The sequence below is a fragment of the Nycticebus coucang genome, chromosome 11 (assembly GCF_027406575.1).
Source record: "Nycticebus coucang isolate mNycCou1 chromosome 11, mNycCou1.pri, whole genome shotgun sequence".
NCBI lineage: Eukaryota > Metazoa > Chordata > Mammalia > Primates > Lorisidae > Nycticebus > Nycticebus coucang.
The window spans coordinates 20,345,518-20,367,852 of record NC_069790.1 but is presented as its reverse complement, the minus strand read 5'-3'; the positions used below and the strand labels follow the sequence as shown (position 1 = coordinate 20,367,852).

At 38.6% G+C, this 22,335-nt stretch overlaps 1 protein-coding gene across 2 annotated transcripts in view; it reads right to left on the bottom strand.

The window, feature by feature from the left end:
• Nucleotides 1-4,376: 4,376 nt before the first annotated feature.
• MATCAP2 (microtubule associated tyrosine carboxypeptidase 2) overlaps nucleotides 4,377-22,335 on the bottom strand; it is a 39,076-nt gene continuing 21,117 nt past the window's right edge. For both annotated transcript variants that reach the window (XM_053608827.1, XM_053608828.1), the window contains exons 3-7: nucleotides 16,336-16,479; nucleotides 15,401-15,533; nucleotides 13,946-14,251; nucleotides 10,636-10,733; nucleotides 4,377-7,196 (exon numbers count right to left, since the gene is read on the bottom strand). In XM_053608827.1, coding sequence (XP_053464802.1) covers nucleotides 7,038-7,196; nucleotides 10,636-10,733; nucleotides 13,946-14,251; nucleotides 15,401-15,533; nucleotides 16,336-16,479 — 840 coding nt within the window. In that variant the 3' untranslated portion in view covers nucleotides 4,377-7,037. The remainder of the gene's footprint in view (nucleotides 7,197-10,635; nucleotides 10,734-13,945; nucleotides 14,252-15,400; nucleotides 15,534-16,335; nucleotides 16,480-22,335) is intronic.

The following is a 22,335-nucleotide window of genomic DNA, read 5'->3' as shown; positions in this document are numbered from 1 at the left end:
AGCCTGGCTGCCTGGCCACTGCAGACCAGCAGTGCAGGTGCAGCCTAGGACAGCAAGGACACGCTTGGAAGGCAAAGGTGAGGTGCGCTCCGTGGCCCTCTGGGGTGTCTGGCTTTCAGTTGCCAGGGACGTTTCTTGCCCCTCCATCTGTTCAGGAGGGTGGACGGGGAGGCGTACACTCCTTTTTTCTCTGATCTGTGTGCCTGGGTAGCCAGGCTGGGCTTGATAATGTAGAAAACTGAGATTTGCAAGGGCGGTGAAGTTCAGAGGTCTGCTAAAGAGAACAGCAGAAAAAATGGGGCATTGCTTTATCCCTGGAGAGTTCTATTCTTTCCTGAAGATGGTGCCAGGTGGAGTGGTGAGAAAAGAGAAAGGAAAGAAATAAAAGGCTCCAGAGGGAATTTCCCACCTGTTTCTGTTTTCCTGAATTTGGAGATCAAACCACATAAGCCACTTTGCTTAGTGTTTTTGGTTCTGGGGGTGCCTAACAGCGTCTGCTTAGCCTCTTAGCAGACTGAGTTACAGTCAATAGTGATACAAGATGCAATTGCCCGAGCATCCTGCTGAGTTTTGTTCTGATTATTTAAATGATTGTTATGGGGATGAGGAGCATTGAGGACTCAAGTTTTACTATGATAAGGAGTGCAGTTGCCTGGGGTTGTGTGATTGCCCTTAGACTGAGCCTGAGTTTGAAGCTAGCAAGTGTGCCAGGCTTCTAGCCCCAGGTCTATGGTGCACTGTGTGGTAGTTTCTTTGCTCTGAGTTTTAAGATAGCCTGAAGTGGCCTTTTAAAATAGGAATTCCAGAGATGCGTTTAACTCTTAGCAAACAGAGCACCATCCTGTTCCATGCACTGAGGGATCTTATGAATTTCTGGGCTGTAAATCCCCACCCCCATCTACTAACTCTAAAAGCTCAGACAGGGAATCAGGATCCAGGAACTAGGCCCTCCATAGATAGCACAGACTAGCTGGTGATGGTGGGCAATTCGCAAACTGCATTTCCCAGGCTCCGTTTCCTTCACGCTGTCTTGGCAAGGAGAAATTCTCCTGGGCCAGTGGTCCTCCCACTTTGGTGATTCTTTTGATGAAAGAATTATGCATAGAGCTTTCTGACAGGTAGATTCCTAAGCCCTAACCCAGAGGGTGTGGGCAGAACACTGGCTAGGCCTGACTTGTGGCCCAGCTGGATTAGTGATGGTGCCCCCAAAGCTCCTACTTTGAGAAATGCCAATGTGGGGGGAGTTGGTTTAAATGGCATGCCGGAAAGTTTGGCTGAAACTACTAAAAATACTACTGAAGAGAAGAGAGACGAGGGTGGCTAAAGTACCACTAACAGTGGTGACTTCTTTACTTAAAATTTTAGTGTGGCTTTCGTGGCTAGGTGAGAGATTCTTTCAGCCGCAAGGACAGTAGCTACCCAATCCTATGTCAGAATCTGGAAGCAACTGAAAAAGTGGGAGGATTGAAGCTGACAGATAACAGAGAGAGAACCATTGCTGCTGTGACCTTTTTTATTAAGAGTTTTGAGCCCTTGGGCTTTGCTATCCTAATAGGGCTGACAATGAGGATTTTTTTCTTTACAATTATTGCCAAACGAGACAGATCTTGAATAAATCCTTACTATAGTATTGATAAACACCTGGAGCCCTAGGAATTTTTTTGAACTTCATTTTTCTGAATGTTGTTCATCATCATTTACTTGTCTAAGAAGACCAAATTGCTGAGAAGTTAGAAATCAGATCTTTTCAAAGTTATCTCCTGTGAGGTTTCCAAGGCTCCCTGGCAAGGAGCAGTCAGACTCTGAATGGTTTTGGTGCTGAGGCTCTTGGGTGAAAGGTGTTTGCAGAGCAGCAAATGCATAGGAGGATAGGAACTTTGAGGAGCTGGCCTGGGCATCCTGCTTCACCGCTGGCAGCTTCCAGATATCTCCTGGGAGGCTGTGGAGGCAAAGACGTTAATTCCCATCCACAACATACAGGATGTTTATGTTCTCAAGGCCTAGAATTGTTTCCGACAAATCTAACCACACATGGGACCCCTAAACACTTCTGAGGTTTGCCTAACAGCTCTGGGAAGGAATTCTAGTCTTCAGAAGGTCTGCTTACCTGGGGGAGGGTGGGGTGAGATGAGAGGGAGACAGGCCTCTGCAATTTCCAGTTATTTTATGTGGAGACATTCCAGAAGCTTAAAGCCTCTTAAGGCTGCATTGTTACTGGATATCTAGGGTCTGGCAAAAGCCAGGAAGCTGTTATGTATCTAAGAAAGGTGAGATTTAGGATAAGAAATTGTGACTTCCCTAGCCTGGCTTGTGATTTAGAAACAATGGGGACCTAATTAGATGGGGCTTTGTTAGTTATTCAGCTGAGAAATACCTCTTTAGCAGAGGATCTGGTGAATTTCTCCAATATTTCCTCTCATTTCCTAACAGGGAAAATCTGATTTCACTAAGAAGTGTCTAATGTTAATTATATTGGTAAGATAAAACAGAATCTGAATTTCAAATTGCTTGTATGTTACATAGCTATTGTATGAAATGGACACACGGAAATGTTATTGAAGATTATTTCCCAAGATTGTGAATATTAAATATGCAGAGTATGGGTATTTCTTTTCAGCCTAAATCAGGGTATCTTTTTTTTTTTTTTGTAGAGACAGAGTCTCACTGTACCGCCCTCGGGTAGAGTGCCGGGGAATCACACGGCTCACAACAACCTCTAACTCTTGGGCTTACGCGATTCTCTTGTCTCAGCCTCCCGAGCAGCTGGGACTACAGGCGCCCGCCACAACGCCCGGCTATTTTTTTTTTTGTTGCAGTGTGGCCGGGACTGGGTTTGAACCCGCCAAACTCGGCATATGGGGCCGGTGCCCTACTCACTGCGCCACAGGCGCCGCCAAATCAGGGTATCTTTTATGAAGAATTTGTCAGTGTGAGGAAACAAATGCAGATGACTGGTTACTTCTTTAAGGTAATATACGAATCTTACCTAGAACAGTTATGCTTGCTTAAAATCAGAGTGCAGGTAGGGATTTTGGTGTAAGGGTCAACTAACTAAATATTAGAGGGCCTCCAGCCAAAGTACTGCGAGTGAGAAGAGAAGGGAAAAAGAAGAGCTAGTCATCCCTCTAGTGGAGAGTTGTGGAGAGGCACCCAAAGAACGCTCAATCAGCTTGTGGGCTGTTCTCTGCCTCTTAGTTTAATATCTAACTGCTGAGTGGAGCACGCCAGATAACACAAGAAAGAGAGTTTACAAAATGAAATATTTTCTTCCTAAATCCGTACCGGTAGCATCCAAGTTTGGAGATACAACAGTAACTGACTAGGACAATACTCTAAATATGGTAGAGGTTACTTTAAAAGGGCAAAGGTCCAAACGTGGTTTGATATATTTTATACACCTTACATCATTCCATATTTGCTGCTATTAAGGAATTTTCTACCTATGATAGCAAGATTTTTTTTCAGGTTTATCTCAACCCAATGTTGAGGGGCGGGGGGTGGGGGTGGAGGAGAGAAGTCTCTGAAGCTCTGCAATCTCTTTCAAATTATTGTCCATTGAAATTCCACCTATTCGTAAAGCTCTCCTGCAGCTTGCTGACAAGCACTGGTACTACACATCCTGGCAGCAGTTCCAAGGCATTAAGTGAACAAAAATGCATGAAAACCATAACCAGCTATAAGGCTTTCACAAATGCAGATAAAGGTTTGAATTTAAAGACTGGTCACTTGCCCCTGATGGAGGAGGGCACCTGCACTCTACTCTCAGTCCCTCCCTGCTCAGTGCCCATCATCTTTGGGATAAAGTGTTGGGACATCTGCTGGAGGTCTCAAGGGATCTCCTATAGGCCTTTGCTGACCCAAGCTGCTACATTTCTGATCGAATCCCTCCTTTGGGCTATATTTGTTCTGGCTCTAAATACAGGCCTTGCAAAGAGCAATGACAAAATCATCCCTTTGCACATGGGCAGGCTGAGTGACGACATCGTGAGCATGGCACTGACTGTCCTGTATCTCGCGTCTCTGCCTGTCTCTTCCTCACTGAACTGTGTCTTGACCTCTTCATCAGAGCATCTCTGGCACTCAAACAGATTCTGCTCTTCAATAGGTCCTGCCAAAAGTGTACTAAATGAACAGAGTAGTAACTTAAGACAAAAGTGTCCCTTTTCCCTTCTCTATGTGCCTCATCAGGGTATAAGCTGAATTAATTAGGGAAAGGTATAGTGTGGCAAATGTAATATTTATCTGTAAGCAAGGATACTAGAAGAGAAGCATGAATGATGTCCTCTCAATAATCATCACAAAATAAAACACAAAAAATGCCAAAATAAAAATATAATTAGGTTTTCAAAGTTTACATGCATATATACCACTTTTTAAGAATCTCAATGCTATTTTTTATTATAGCTAGACACAAAATGCTCAGATATACAAAACAAACAATACAAATTATAAACACTTTTACAAAGGTAGAAATATAAAGAAATGAAGACTATAGATTTATGTTTGCAAACATTAATTTACTTTGAATCCTGTCTGGTATTAAAACCTAACAGTTTATCAGAATTTGTATTTGATAAAACTATGTTAAGATAATAGTGGACAAAACTGATGAAATCAATAGCTCTGCTATTGAAAATCATATTAATTAACATTCAAATTAATATGATCTTCAACTATCCTAAGTATTGTTGCTATAATTTTCTGTTTATTAAAACTTTTATTTTAGGGAACAAAACTGACCTTATGCTCTTTCAGGAAGAAGAATTAATAAACATTCATTAAATCTTTAATCTTAACTTTTAAAGCTTAGCACTCTATAAGTATGTCTGCTAATATGAGACTACTTTTGGTTCACTGTTACCTTTTAAAATATCTTAAGACAATCAATGTGATTTAAGGTCATTTTGTCTGCAGAGTGCTCATGTTTTTCATCTTTATACTAAAGCAGTAAGGCAAGAAAGTAATTCCTTTTCCGAAACAGACTAAGAGGAATCTCCATCCATTCCAAAACTCAGGGATCAGAACCACTGCAAATGATCCTACCAAAAGGAAATTAAGGCTGCTGTGATTTTCCTTTATGAACCATAATGTAAGATTAGAAGTGCTATTGCCTGCAAATGTGGAATTTACAACCTTTCAGCTTCAATTACAGGACATAGATATTGCCATTTCTGTCTATACTTCTAAAACACTGTTTTCTCAATCACCTTTGATAAGTTTTAAGATAAAGTCAGAAAACACTACACAAGCTGGACACGGCAGTGGTGCATGCCTGTAGTCCCAGCTATTGGGAAGGCTGAGGTGGGAGGATCACTTGAGCCCAGAAGTTCAAGTTTAGTTGGGCAACACAGCGAGACCCTATCTCTTAAAAAAAACAAAGAAAAAAAAAAAAGGAAAGAAAACACTGCACAAAGCTGAAAGTACATGACTGCTACAAGGGGATACATACTCGAGGTGTCAAAGGTAGATTCCAGCATCTGGTTAGTGTTGGCACACTCTGCCCCTAGCCTGGTGCACTGATGTGTAAGACACATACCAGCCAGCACAGCACATGGGTGGTGGTGGGCTTTCAGTGCTCCAAAGGACCTGGCCTTCTACTGCCAAAGGTGATACCTGGCTTTGCAGGAACTCCCAGGCAACAGCTAGAGTATATCCTGTTTGCTGCAATATCCTTCTCTGAAGCAAGCTCCTCTAGACATGTGAAAGAAATATCACATAACCTAGCCTGCAAAACATCTCCTAAAATCATTTTCTAGCATGAATATGGAACAGGCTTCATAGTACACATCTACCAGTGTTAGCACCATATTTTAGCCTGAACTGAGGTAAAGATAAATTTTCAGATAACTTTAGGTGGAGATTTCAGGAGCAGTCTTCAATAGAGTACTTAGAGCAGCATTCTTTCTGAGGATTAAAATAAGTTATATGAAGAACCATTTGATCCCAATATATACATCCAAATGTATACTGAAACTGATAAGTTACAAAGTAAAATATATAAGCTCGTATCAGGAGAAATCTAACAAAACACAATTCTCATTTTTCAATTCAAACTATGACATTATTGGGTTGATGATGTAAAAGATTTTGATAAAATACACTGAGCCAGTATCACAAAGCCAGCTTATCAATGGCAATGTCCAGAAATTTCACTTTTCAGAGCATGGTCAAGTTTACTAGTGCAGATGCTCCCCAGTCAACATCCAGCTACTAAATGTAACTAAGGTCAGACTATTTGTCCTCTGCTCATTACATATTCCATTTAATAAAAAGGTGAGCAAGCATCCAACTCTGCCAACTATTTTGGTTTCTGTAGACAAACTTCTCTGGCACTTGTACTTATCATTTACATGAAGCTGCAGTGGGAAAGGCCTTAGAACTTTGTAAAAAAGTTAAAGGGAGTACAATATGTTTCATCAAATGAAAATACAACTGGGAAAAAAGAAGTAATTCTCTAGTTCACATAAGCTGAAAAGGTAAAATAATAATGTTAAAATAAAAAACTTTCAAACTGCTTTCCCTTCCCTTTAACATTATTTAACATAGAGCAATAAGAAATCCTGATATAACTAGCTTTTTGGAGCACCACAAAACTTACTTCTCAAAGGAGAACAATTACCACTGTTTATCAAATTAAATATCACTTTAGAGGCTGAAGTCACTGGAATTCAGCCAGTCTCCCATCAGAGCTGGTTTTGATGCTCACGCAGCAGTAGGCCAGTGCCAAACTTCAGGCAGAAGATTTTTGCTCAATTTGACTAGAAGTGTTGAAAAACACTTAGTAGTAGCATTTTCATCTGGCTCTGTTGAAATTCAGATGAAAATAGGAGTAACTTCCCCCTGCAGCCTATACAAACATTTTAGGGAAATCATTTAAGCTTTGTACTTAACCTAAAAATTCAGCTGACTACTGAAGATTATTCTTCAGAAAACTCAAGTAAATAGGTATTCTTTTATAAATCTGCTGGCGCTAACTACACCCAACTGCTAATGTGCATGAAGGCATAGTTCAGCTATGTTTGCAGGAACGCTAATTACTATATGAGGTCTTTCAGCTCCCTGTCGGTCAGCTCATTCACTTCCATGATCTTTTCCAAGTGCTCCATGTATCGGCCATGGTCCTGCAGGAAGTGAGGGACCCTCATGTTTTCCGTAACTGCCAGTCCTTTTAAGCGATCCACATCTTCATAGGAAACCTGAAAAAGGAAAATAGATTGATTTTAAAATGTGACTACAAGGTACATTTTTTTTTTATTTTATTTATTTTTTTTTTTGTAGAGACAGAGTCTCACTTTATGGCCCTTGGTAGAGTGCCATGGCATCACACAGCTCACAGCAACCTCCAGCTCCTGGGCTTAAGCGATTCTCTTGCCTCAGCCTCCCGAGTAGCTGGGACGACCGGCGCCCGCCACAGCACCCGGCTATTTTTTTGTTGCAGTTTGGCTGGGGCTGGGTTTGAACCCGCCACCCTCGGCATATGGGGCTGGTGCCCTACTCACTGAGCCACAGGCGCCGCCCACAAGGTACATTTTAAAGATGAATTTCTTCCCTGGGTCTTTAAATGAAAGTATAGTGATCATGTTATTCTTTCGAGATATATATATATATATTTGATCAATTTTTTTAACAGCTACAAAACAACAAAAAATCAGCAGCTTACTTTTCTTCTCAGTGTTAAATAAGAATGTATTTTTCTGTACCTTCATACCAACAGCATAGTAAAAGAAGGTAATTTAAAGAAAGCATATGTGATTTAAGACTCTTGGACCTACTTTGTTTTAAAATTAGACAACCAAACTTAATATGTATGTGTATATGAAAGACTCTAACTCCTCCCCCCAAATCTTACTAAATCTAAAAAAAGAACCAAGAAAATAGGTAGAATATAATACTGTATTATTAAATTAGGAAAATGAGTACAATTATGCCACATCAGCATCCTGATTCCAAAAACCCAAAATTCAAAATGCTAAATAATCTGGAAGTTTTTGAGTGTTGACTGACATGACCTTCAAAGGAAATGTTCATTGAAGCTTTTAGAATTTTTAGATTTGCAATGCTCAACTGTAAGTAATGTAAATATTCTTAAACATGAAATAGAAAATCCCAAACACTTCTGATCCCAAGCATTTCAGAGAAGAGATATGCAACCTATATATGAGACTCCCATTTATATTTAATCTGGGAAACGATTTGTGATTTTTATTATAGTCTCGTTCTTTTGAAATTTTTTTTTTTTTTTTGTGAGACAGAGTCTCACTATGTCACTCTCAGTAGAAGGCCATGGTGTCACAGCTCACAGCAACCTCAAACTCAAACTCTTGGGCTTAAGCGATTCTCTTGCCTCAGCCTCCCAAGTAGCTAGGACTACAGGCACCTGCCACAATGCCCAGCTATGTTTTTTGTTGTTGTTGTTGCCATTGTTGTTTAGCAGGCCCAGGCTGGATTTGAACCCGCCAGCCTTGGTGTATGTGGCTGGCGCCCTACCCACTGAGCTACAGGTGCTGCCCTATTTTGAATTTTTTAAAGTATTTTAAAATTTTTTATATCTATTTTATTCACCTAAGTAAGACAAGCAATTCAGGTGTACTTCTATAAGTTTGGGGGCGAAACTTTTTAAGTTCTATAAATTATCTTTGCATGCTTAAATTCCAAAGCCTGATTTACTTTAAATATTATGGTCTTCTGATTAATACTCTTCCAAGTTCAGTAGGAAGGCTTTAAGAAAATTAATCATGTTTTTATTATATCTGTATTTTATTACATTTTTAACATTGTTAATATTATTAAACATTTATTTTATGTAGTATTTATACCACTAAATATAATGAAAATAGGTTTGTTGATATTGGTATGGCTTAGTAATTCTTAAGCCATTCTGAGTTTATTATAAAAGAGAATAAGTAAATGTACTTATATCAGGCAATAGTGTTCTCATTTGAAGAGTAAGGAGATACAAATATAGATTGAGAGGGAAAGTGTAAAAGAATCAAGAGCAGTCTGATTTGCATTGGTTCAAGTCACTATGATTTAAAATAAATATATAATTTGCTCATTAAAAAGGTCTAGAAGAGCACCTTGGTAGCAAGGAACATACCTAGTTTTCAGATCTTATTTTCTAAGTATCATTTTCCAATGAAAGAATTTAAGGCTTCAATGGAGAAAACACCTAATCTCAGATTTGGGTAGGTAAAGTCCAAGATAAGCCTAGACATTTTGCTTTGCTAGAAAACATAGAGATATATTTAAAACAACATAAGACAAGCCATGAAAAAGTTGAGTAAAAAAGTATTAGGTCCACAATAATACTACAAAAAAAGGGCAGCGCCTGTGGGTAGGGTGCCTGCCCCATATACTGAGGGTGGCAGGTTCGAACTCGGCCCTGGCCAAACTGCAACAAAAAATAGTCAGGTGTTGTGGCAGGTGCCTGTAGTTCCAGCTACTTGGGAGGCTGAGGCAAGAGAATCGCCTAAGCCCAGGAGTTGGAGGTTGCTGTGAGCTTTGACACCACAGCACTCTACTGAGGGCAATAAAGTGAGACTCTGTCTCAAAAGAAAAAAATATATATATATATACACTACAAAAAAAGGCGAAGAAAGGGAGAAATATAACAAAATTAGATTTCTCTTTTGTTACCACCAGTGTAATAACTGATTTGGAAAAAGATAATCAATGGATGTTAAGCCATTCTTTGTAAGGTTATTTGGAACAGTCCTTTCATAGGAATCATCACAAAGATGACTATTAATACAATAGAGGAGAGCTGGTGATCACTAATTTATCCAAGTGATCAAGTACATTACCAATAATGCAGCAAAAAAAACGTGGAGTATTCTTGGCAAAAGTGTTTAACTCGAATCTCATCATGAGCAAACTATATGATAATCCAAATTGTAGGGATTCTTAAGAAATCTATCCTAGAATCTTAAAAATGTCACAGAAAACAAGAATGGGGCAAGACTGTTCTAGATTATGAAATGAAAGCATATAACCAAATAATGATGTATAAATAATCCTGATTGGATCCCGGATCAGAAAAGAAAGAAAAGAGCTGCAAAGGAGCTGCAGAGGAAAAGAAAGAAAAGAGCTGCAAATTTTTCAGACAATTTGGAAATTTTGAAGTAGACCATTTTAAATGTTATTTTGAATCAATGGTAAACTTCTAAATAAGAAAATTATCTGGTAATGTCAGAGCATATCCTTGTTCTTAGAAGATATTAAGGGGAGAGTGTTATAGCTGCCACTTACCTTAAAAAGATTTTAGACAAAGGTGCTTTTTATAAATGCTTTATAGAAAAAGTTGTATATCCAAATAAAAATTAAACTATATACAGGGTGGCCATAAAGTTTGTGTGGAATTTTAAAAAGTGTACAATTTTAAAGTACATCTGAACTTTATGGCCACCTTTTATATTTCTAAATTTCCTATTCTCTTATCTCTTATTTACCACAAAGAAATTTTAGCATTTGGTTCCATGACAGAACTGTATTTCTCTCTCTTCTTATCACACAAAGGAAACTTGTTCCAACAGTAAAATAAAACGTCTGAACCCGAGTCTTATGAATCATAAAATCAAGCTATTAGAAATGCTAATCTGGCATGCTTGGGGACTATGTGCCATTGGTTTTACTCACCTTCCCTAGGGCAGTGAGTAGATGAAAGTCTATGGTATCTCTGTATCGGAGGATTTGAAGAATTCCATCCAAATACACTTGGTCTTTACTAAAACACCCTGGAAAACCAGAATAGTGTTTATTTTCTCATATTTAAAAAATTGCTAAGTAATTAGATACCAAACCATTCCCTTTACTTTAGGAATCAGTCCTGCATAAAGGAAAGTTCTAATTTGTCAACGTTTTTTAGATTTAACTAGCTGTATAACATAAAATATGAAGTCTTAGAAAATGCAAGGTCAGTATACAGACTAGTAGTTTCTCTTTAAGAATTCCCTCCCCTCAGACCTCATTCTGATTATTAAAGTAACATATTTCCTTATTTTTCTAAAGCCTGGTAATTTAAAATATATGACTCTTATAAAGGATTGTCCTATCCTCCCCCACCGCTGCCATTCAATCATAACCATTAAATCCCATGATGTGATGATGGCATTTGGGTAGAAAGGGTGAGTGGGTTGCAAGGATAAGTTTAGTGCAGTCAGGTCTCAGAAGGGGTAGTGTAGAACATATAGGATTTCAGAAAATCCTGGTGTTTAAAAAAATAATAACAATCTTCCCTCCATTAAAAAACAAACAAAAAAACAAACCTATGGTAAGCTAAATGTCTAGGGGTCCAGAGGGGGACAAACAAAACAAAAAACTATGATTTAATAACATTCTAGGTGATTTTGATACTGTTACTCCCTAGGAAAACAAGAATTAAACTAGATTATAAAGAATATGTAGGCTTTTAAAAATGGAAAAATAATGGGTAAAGAAGATGTGAAAAGCAAGAACAGTTCATGAGATTAGAAAAGGATGCTCTGCTCACAAGAATGGAGAAGCATGAATCCTATGTACTCAATTTTGATATGAGGACAATTAATGACAAGGTCATGGGGGGAAGGACATAAAAAAAAAGAAAAGGATGCTCTGTTTATAAAGAAAACCTTTTTCTCATGCTAACATGTATATTTTTTAAATTTTTGCTCTATTAGATGAGCTAAAATCCTTCCATATAATCATATTTAAGGAATTATTGTTAGTTTTGTTAGGTATACTAATAGCATGGGTATTATGAAAAAAACTGTCCTAACCAGGTAGAGATGCTTCCCAAAATATTTATTGGTAAAAGGACATGATATGGAAATTGGCTTTAAAATACTACTAGGAAACAGGAACTTGGAAGAATAGATCAACTAATTGGGTGGTGCCTGTGGCTCACAGGAGTAGGGCGCCGGCCCCATATGCCGGAGGTGGCTGGTTCAACGCCAGCCCCGGCCAGAAACTGCAAAAAAAAAAAAAAAAAAAAAATGTTGATAATTACTATAAGATCAGGTAAGGTATTTATGACAGCTCAGCATATTAATTGTTCTTTTATATACATATAAAATTTTCTATAATAAAAACCTTTTTTAAAGTATGTGAACAAAAGAAAAAAAGGACTAGTCTAGAAGTGATGTGCCCTGTGCATCTATTAAATTGTAGGCAAAGGGATCTAAAAAGGAGAGGGAAAAGGGCAGACACATTTTTTGTCTGAAACCCTGCTGGGAGGTGGCTATGCACATGATAGTCAGGGAACAGATGTCTTCCTCTTTCCTGTTTTCCTGCCTTGTCTACTCCTGGCTCACAGCCACCACACTTTCATACAACTATGTCACTGGTATAAAATGTTAATGTGGGCTGGGCTGGCAACAGAATCATTTCTGACCTAAGCATCTCCAAGCTCCAAATAAACAGTTTAAGAATATTAGAAGAAAATGTGTTAGTATGTTGAACTAACCTGAAAATCAAAATGACTTTCAAATTAGTATTTCTTGAGTCTTTGCTTTTTTATTTTTTAATTTTTATTTATTTATTTTTTGACATAAGAGTCTCAGTATGTCACCCTCAGTAGAGCGCTGTGGCATCACAGCTCTCAGCAACCTCAAACCCTTGGGCTTAAGCAATTCTCTTGCTTCAGCTTCCCAAGTAGCTGGGACTACATGCACCCACCACAACGCCTGGCTATTTTTTTTGTTGCAGTTGTTTAGTTGGCCTAGGCCAGGTTCGAACCTACCACCCTCAGTGTATATGGCTATCACCGTGACCACTGTTCTACAGGTACCAAGCTTGCTTTGTTTTTTAGAGATGAGGCTTTTGCTATGTTGCGCAGGCTTAACTTGAACTCCTGGGCTCAAGTGATCCTCCTGCTTTAGCCTCCTTAGGAGCTGGGACCATAGGCACGTACCACCATACCCATTTAATTTTTCTATTTATATTAGAGATGGGGTCTTGCTCTTGCTCAAGATGACACAAGAGGATTGCAGTTCCTCAAAAAGATAAGCCTATAGTTATCATATGACTCAATTCCACTGCAAGCTATATGCCAAAAGAACTGAAAACATATCTGCACAAAAACTTGTATACAAATATTCATAGAAGCATTGTTCACAGTAGCCAAAAAGTGGAACAACCCAATGTCCATAAACTGGTAAATGGGTAAATAAAATACAGCCATGCCAAGAAACATTAATTCAGCAATAAAAATGACTGAAATTGATATATACTACAACATGGACGAATCCTGACAATATGAGGATAACTGAAGCCACAAAGAATCACTTATTATGATTCTATTTATTTGAAATGGTCAAAATAGGCAAATCTATAGAGACCAAAAACCGTTAAAAGTGGTTGGTTAGAGGTGGAGAAGAGAGGAGGAGATAGGGAATGAATGTTAATGGTTATGCATTGCTTTCTGGGGTAATGAAAACATTGTGTAATTAGTGGTGATGACTGAATAACTCTGAATATTATAAAAATCACTGAACTGTACATTTAAATGGCTAAGTGGTATGACATGTGAAATATATATCTTTTTTAATTTAATTTTTATTAAATCATAACTGTATACATTTATAAGGTACAATGTGATGATTTGATATACAATATGGAATGCATTTATCAAACTGATTAACATAACCATCACCTCACTTACTAATAAATTTGTTTTTAAAAGTCAAAGAGAAAACAAAAATGGCAAAATGTTAACAATCAGTGAATCTAGATGATGGGTATATAGGTGTTTGTACTTTCCATATTCTGTAGGTCTGAAAATTTTTAAAATGATCTGGGCAAAAAATAATGCTAAGAAAATATGATTTGGGAAAACTAGCACTGACCTATGGTAAGGAAGGTTTCATTTCTCACAGATGAGTGAATTCTGTGATTCAGAGATTAAGATATAAACAAAATCAGTAGATAACTAGTCAGTAAGTCAGAAAATCTACAATTAAGGAACACCTACCTGGTCGGGAAGTATCGGTCCATCCCCTTTTGGCCCGTACACAATAGTCCCATCTTGTATTGGGGTCCTTGACAAACTTGCCAATATCTTTGAAGAGTTCAGAAAAAGACATCTGGCTGGCTCGATAAACAGTGTAGTAGAGGAGGGCAGCCCTCCATAAAAAAGGGTCTTTCCTAAAGAGGACACTGTGAATACTCGCTAGTCCTTCCTCTGTGGGATTATTTGGCTTCAGCTCATGTTTTTTACGGCCAGTCCAACTGTTCCATGGCTGCTGAAGGTTGTTCATACCTCGAAAATAATGTGTGCCTATGGAGAAGAAAAGTTACATGAATAATAAGAAATGCCATTCTTGTTTTAATTCTTCCCCCAAAGAAAGATTCCACCAACAATTCTAAAATCAAATTGATGTGAGCCTACAAATCAGAACAAAGTAGAAAATTCCATCACCCTAACATCTTTTGGGTTTGAAAGAATACACTGCCTTCAAAAAGACCATATAACTCATCAAAGGAGTTGTAACCTTTATATACAGGGGCCCAACATTTTTTTTCCTCTGCTGTATGTTGGAATAATAAGAGTTGTCTTGGGCCACATATTAAATACACAAAGATTAACAAAAGCCGATTTATTAAAAAAAAAAAAAGTCTGTGGATACTTTTCCAGATAAGCAAAAACAGTCATCACAAAATCAGCACGTGGCCCACCAAGACTAAAAAATTAGCTGGGTTTGGTGGCAGGCATCTGTAGTCCCAGCTACTCAGAAGGCCAAGGCAAGAGGTATATTTGAGACTGGGTGACAGAATGAGACCTTGTCTCTAAAAAAATAATAGTAATAAAAAATGAACAGAAGAATCACAGTCTTGGTATTTAAAAGAATCTGAAGAGATACCTATTTCAACCGCCTCAATTTGAGGGGGGAAACCAAAATCCAAAGGAGGTAAATGAATTTCCAACCTTAGAACATCTAAGAGATGGCTCACACCTGTGATCCTAGCACTCTGGGGGGCTGAGGCGGCAGGATCAATTCAGGTCAGATGTTCAAGACCAGCCTGAGCAAGAGGGAGACCTGTCTCTACTAAAAATAGAAAAATTAGCTGGGTATCATGGCAGGTGCCTGGAGTCCCAGTTACTCAGGAGGCTGAGGCCAAAGAGGATCACTTGAGCCCAGGAGTTTGAAGGTGCATTAAGCTAGGCTGCTGCCACCACACTCTAGACTGGGACAATAGAGTGAGACTCTATCTCAAAAACAAACAACAACAACATAAACTCCAGCTAAACAGTGTCCTAAAAAAGTCTAATTTGAAATAAGATGTATCAGCTTTATTCCAAGTGAAGCTTAACAACTTCCTGCCTTTTTGGTAAATACTACTAAGAAAAAATCCATTCTGAGAGAACATTTCTCTGAGGCTAATTCCTGATATTATAAAGGAACAAATGGAAAAGGGCTGTCCATACCTATCTCATGCCTCAGCATTCCCTCCAGCCAGTGCTCGCGTGCCGTGGAGACATTGATAGTCAGAGTTGGACATCCATTTACTACTGTCATTGAAGCCCGGGACAGCAGATCCTCAGTGAGATGAACTACAATCTAAAGGGCAAGAGAAAAAAGAACAAAATGTAAAAAAAAAAAAAGGGGGGGGGGAAGCTTTCATAGAGAGCAGTGTTCCTGTAAGTTAACACTGTTATTGTTTGTTTGTTTACAAACACCTTGAATGCCCCAGAAACCAAGAGGATGGAATGTATAGTCAATCACCTTGAACTATTCTAATTTTAATCCTTTGACAACTCAAGAATTTTACTGGTTGAAGGGAGAGTAGATGGCTATGCTGAGGAAGACAGAGGACTGAACATTTACCTCTGGGTCTCTTACATACAGTCCTTGGCTAAAATGATGCTTGTTGCTGGCACCAAGGCTTTGAGACTAACCACTAAGAACAGACTACTAATAAGAGAGGCCACTGGGGCAAACCTCTTTACTAACAAGTTTCTTTTTTTTTTTTGTGGTTTTTGGCCGGGGCTGGGTTTGAACCCGCCACCTCCGGCATATGGGACTGGCACCCTACTCCTTGAGCCACAGGTGCCGCCCTACTAACAAGTTTCATAAAGGAATTTGCATAATTCCATGAGCTACAGAAATGGCAGTTAGAAGAAAAATGAAGAGAAACTAAACCCATCAGAACAATTCAATGCAGCAGGCACTTAGACTTACAGTATTTAGTGAGAAATTTGGGGTGACTAATTTGTTGTTGTTATTTTCTTTTTGGGTGATAAATTTAATGAATAAAATAGGGCTGGGGGAAAAACCCTACAGGCAGAAACTACGATTGACGGGCACTGAGTGAGAGTTAAAACACCACAGAGACCTCCCCATGTTCACTTGTGATTCCTACCTCCCCCAGGCAGCCTTCCTTCATCATGTACTTCCTAACATGACTCCAGATTCGAGGTTTAGATAGCAAGCTACCACCAGTGGCTTGTTCAAATTTTTCATAACTTCCATATTTCTGTAAAGTCAGTTCCATAATATTGATGGACTGCAAAAGAAAGAGATAATGAAAGTAAATAGCCTCACATTACTTTGAGATGAGTAATCAGCTAGCTATGTTCTTATTTATCATTACCTAGTCTACATTTGATTTCCAAAATTACTTTCAGCCAAGAGCCACATTTTTCTAATCTTAAACAACTTCCATCCATTTTTGAAAATTTGTTCAAATGCCTATGCATTTAGATATATTTACTCTTTCCCTGTGTTTGTTTCTCCCTAATATGCTGAAGGATAGAGGGGCTCACAAACTGCATACAGACAGGCTGAGACGCTGGAGCAGAGGGGCTCCTGGCTTCTCTGAGATCACTGGTAGGAGAACTCAGAATGGAAGGTGTGCTTCCACACTAGTCACTAGATTATAACTGCCATTTGGATGAAGAAAAAAAATTTCAAAATTTTAAGAACATATAAAAGCAGCAATCAATCTTCTGTGACAATCAATAAAATCTACTCAGCTGGGCCTTGTGGTGGGCACCTGTAGTCCCAGCTACTTGGGAGGCTGAGGCAAAAGAAGCACCTAAGCCCAAGAGCTGGAGGTTGTTGTGAGATGTGACGCCACAGCACTCTACCGAGGGTGAAAAAGTGAAACTCTGTCTCTAAAAAAATAAAAAAATAAAAAATAATAAAATCTACTGTTTCACTGGGTTACTCTTTAGAAGAAAACATAAAGCTTTAACATTACTAAAACACTTTTATCTTTTATTCAGAGCATGGTACTTTCTACTTTTTGTTCTTTATAGATTTTCACAACAAAGGAATAAGAAGGTTGAGATTTTTTTTCCTCACATATGCATATATTAACGCATACATGCAGAATGGAAGACTAAAAATGTGTAACAAATCACGAATGATCAGTATTTATGGGAAACTATAGAAAGGAAAACATAAGAAAACTGCTTTTCAAAGGCCTTTTGGAAAGAAAAAGTAGAAAATTCAAATAAATCTGAATTATGAAAGAAACTAGAAAATTCACAAACATGTTATATAAAGTCTGTAGTTTCTGGACTGTCAGACTAGAACAGAGATTAAAGGAACAAGCTCTAGACTTGGACTGAGTCAACTCCCTGACTCTGTCATCTTCCAGCTGTATTACCATGGTCACATCACTAAACTTTGAAACTCAGTCTCATTTGTAAACAGGGACAATTGTTTTGTCAAGAAAATTTAGTCAATGTTTGTAAGCATAGTGTCTGGGGCATAATAAGTAGTCAATATATGTTAACAATCACATCAACATCAGTATGTTACCATTCCTTATAAATACACGTAACATCACTGTTGGTAACATGCCTTGAAACAAAAAATTATAGAAAACCTCACATAAGGCCAGCAGCACTGGCATGGCATGGGGGCTGGCTCTAAATGCAGAATTTCGGTCCCTACCACCCTTACGCCTGTTGAATCAGAATCTGCATTTTAACAAAATCCCCAGGTGATTCAGGTACACACTTAAATATAGGATTTCAGAGAACAGCAAATACAGCACAAGTACCCCAGAGGCTGATTTAGTCATATGACAACTGAGATAATTAAAAGCACAAATTAGCACATAATTTAAAACCCATTTTAGATGTTTTGCATATGCCTGTCCAATGATCACCAGTCATTCAGATAGTAGAGTGAGAAAATGTGAGAAATTTGGCCTTAACAACTACAGAAGGGGTACTTTCTTTCTTTCTTTTTTTTTTTTTTGTAGAGACAGAGTCTCACTTTATGGCCCTTGGCAGAGTGCCATGGCATCACACAGCTCACAGCAACCTCCAACTCCTGGGCTTAAGCGATTCTCTTGTCTCAGCCTCCTGAGTAGCTGGGACTACAGGCACCCGCCACAACGCCCAGCTATTTTTTGGTTGCAGTTCAGCCGGGGCCGGGTTTGAACCCACCACCCTCGGTATATGGGGCCTGCGCCTTACCGACTGAGCCACAGCGCCGCCCCAGAAGTGGTACTTTCTACACTGGACTGATAGTTAGATTTTTTTTTTTTTTTTTTTAGAGACAGAGTTTCACTTTATCGCCCTGGGTAGAGGGCCATGGAGTCACAGCTCACAGCAACCTCCAACTCCTAGGCTTAGGCAATTCTGTTGCCTCAGCCTCCTGAGTAGCTGGGACTACAGGTGCCCGCCAGAATGCCCGGCTGTTTTTTTTTTTGTTGTTGCACTTTGGCTGGGCCCATGTTCAAACCTGCCATGCTCAGTATATGGGGCCAGCGCCCTACCCACTGAGCCACAGGTGCCACCCTGATAGTTAGATTTAAAAATGCTAAAAAACTTTTTACTGTAATTTCTGCTTACAGATTTTTTAAGTATATACTTAATTTTACTTAAAATTACTTCCTCAATAGAAAAATGTTGTAAACTAAAATAGAACCTTAAGCTTCCCCACTTTCCAGCTGATTAAATGGATCCCCTCTTGGCCAAGCAGACTCCAGATATACCCTAAGAGCTGAGTTGCTGCCCATGAGAAGGGCAGTAAGACATGTCTCATCATGGCCCCTTCCCTTCTTGGAAACGTCCCTTAAAACCCATTAACAAACCTAGGGCAGTACAGGGCAGGACTTGACCCACACCTGCAGGTCCTAAACTTATTTAACAGATCATTTGAGACTGGGCATATGTCTAGTGGTGTGTCTCTGATTAGTAGACTTCCTTATCTTAAAACATTCCAAACCTTTAGACAAAGTTTCATTTCTTTAACCAAACACAAATCAAAGAATCTTTAAACCCATATATAACCCCACTTAGAGATGTCCTGCCTTTTCAGTTAAACCAGTGTATGACTTCCATGCACTGATTCTGTCTCCCAAACTGTAACCCATCCATTTCCCCTAGAGTTTAGAGAATCAATATCCATGCCACCTGAAGAAATTGGCTTTCACACACTTCATTTGAATAACACCTTTAGAGGCAATAAATTTCATGTCAAACCCCTCTCTTTTGTGTTATATCATCATTTATGTAATCAGAAACTATATCTCCCAATATAGTATATAACTTCAAAGGGAATAAAGTAGAGAAAGGGATGGATAAGAAGAGATGCAAGGCCTGACATTCTGGGATATGTGGCCCCTTTACTTGACCTCTGCAGTCATAGTCTAAATATAGTACATGCTGGAAAATCAAGTTTTCCTGTTTTGCACTGCTATGTTTTGAATGTTTGTGACCTAATCCCCCATTTATATGTTGAAATCCTAACCTCAAGGTGAAGGTGTTAGGAGATGAGGACTTGGGGAGGTGGTTAGGTCATGATAGTAGAACCCTCATACTCAGGATCAGTGGTCTTATAACAGAGGCCCGAGAGTGAGCTAGCCTCTTCCGTCAAGTGAAGACAGAGCTTCTGACACAGCTTCCATTAACCATAAAGTGGGCTCTCATCAGACATCAGATTTGTTGGTGCCTTGATCTTGGACCTCTCAATCCTCAGAACTGTGAGAAATAAATTTCTATTGTTTATAAGCTCCTCAGTTTATGGAATTTTGTTATGGCAGCCCAAATGGACTAAGATATACATTTTCTGAAAAATGGTCTAGAAAAAAAAAAAAGAAAAATGGTCTAGAATTTACCTTAGATTCCTTAAGATGCTGGTTTTCAACTTTTTGTTTTTAGCAGTGGAACGTTTTTCCATACAGAAACTCACAGAACTCTACCTTAACATTTTGTTGTCAGTAAATAGTTCCGTGTTTGTGGAAGCACTACAATGCCTGGTGTTTTGTAAAGCACTACATGCACAGGTCATAATTCTCTTTCACTCTCACCCTTGTAGTCATACTAAAATATTGCAGACCACCACTAGGCGAAAGCTTAGAAGGTCCTTTAACTCAGGAACCTGGAGCAGGAGGCTCAACAAATCAATTCGTAGGTAAATCTGCATCTAAGGAGTCTAGTAAGTGATCCCTTATACCTGTTTTCAGGCCAGTTTAAGCCCTGGATTAGGAACTTTTTAATTTCAGATGAGTAACAGAAAAATAAAAAAGGCTTATGAGCCCTATGAAGAAATGTAACCGTCCAAGGAGATAGGGAGACTTACCCTGAAAACTCAAATGAAGAACATACCGCTGAAAGAATATTAGGTTAAACCAGATGACACTGCTATCCTTGTTGGCCAAAATGATAAAATATAAACAATTTTATATTTTATATTTATATTCCTAATAAATTCTATAGGAAACCAATACAATTGGTTCAAGCTTTGCTTCGCAAATTAATGAAACCAATGATAACCTTCAAAAATTCTCTTAGGAAAAAGAGAAAAGGTCAAAAATGAGAAGAAAGGCGGTGCCCGTAGCTCAGTTGGCAGGGTGCTGGCCACATACACCAAGGGTGGTGGGTTCGAACCCTGCCCAGGTTTGGTTGACAACTACAAAAAAAAAAAAAAAAAATAGCCAGGTGTTGTGGCAAGTGCCTATAGTCCCAGCTACTTGGGAGGCTAAGACAAGAGAATGGCTTAAGCCCAAGAGTTTGAGGTTGCTGTGAGCTATAATGCCATGGCATTCTACCAGGGTGACAGCTTAAGCCTCTGTCTCAAAAAAAAAAACAACCAAGACTGTTTCTTTGAAATAAGAAAGCTCAATGTAGGCAGCACCCATAGCTCAGTGAGTAGGGCACCAGCCACATACACCCAGGCTGGTGGGTTTGAGCCCAGCCCAGGCCTGCTAAACAGCAATGATAACTGCAACAAAAAAATAGCCGGGCGTTGTGGCAGGCACCTGTAGTCCCAGCTACTTTGGAGGCTGAGGCAAGAGAACTGCTTAAGCCCAAAAGTTGGAGTTGGAGGTTGCTGTGAGCTGTGACACCACAGCACTCTACTGAGGGCAACACAGCGAGACTCAGTCTCAAAAAAAAAAAAAGAAAGCTCAATGTAGAACAATCTAAAAATTCAAGTTTAATTACTACACATCTATTAAATTGAATTTCTACAAATCCATTAAATGAAATATGTACGGTCACTGAAACTGATGCTGACAGGTTTTAATGATATGAGAAAAAATTCATGATAAAGTAAGCAAAAGTACACTAATGACAATTATGAAGATTAGGCATAGGAAAAGGAAAATACACTAAAAGGTCACAATAGCTATCCGTGAGTGGTAGAGTTGCAGGATTCTTAGTATCTCCTCCATATTATACTGAACATGTATTTTCTTTTTGTTAACCCACTAGAAATCTCCTAAAATATATTACTTTTTATAAGTAGAAAAAGAAATGCTTAAGTCCCTTCTACTCTGAAATCTCTTGGCCTTTCTTATTACCTTGTCCCACTTGCCAGGTAGTCATTGATATCCCTTTTCTTAAGTATTTTTATTTAACAAAGAAACTCATGAAATTTTTTTTAAAACTTAAAAATTCAACTCGTATTTTCTATAACAGATTTTTAGGCAAAGCAGGTTGCTAATAATAAAAGAGTTGGTATGCCTTGCATTCTGAAGGTCAACTCATAGAGCAGGCAGCCACTTAACTCATCTGTCAAAATGTAGCCCAGTTTTATGCACAGACATCAAATAAATATATTCTCTGCTTCCTTTCAACTCTAAGAATAGCAAATATAAATAGTAAGCTAAGTAATTTTATAAGTTTTCATAAATCAGTTTTAAAACTCCTAGAAAAATATACACACACCTATCCTTATGTTCCAGGTTTGCTCCCTAGTCTGTATGAATCTGACTTTGGCCTTTTCCTTTATGTTCATCTTAGTACATGGTCAACTCTTCCATTACCATGTTACAAAATGATATAACAGAATATCATCGAGTTCCACAAGATACACTATTAGATAGAATAATATTTCTTGCTAGAAATTAGTAGAAACAAGCATGCAAATACATTTTTGCCTTTTAAAAAATATTGAA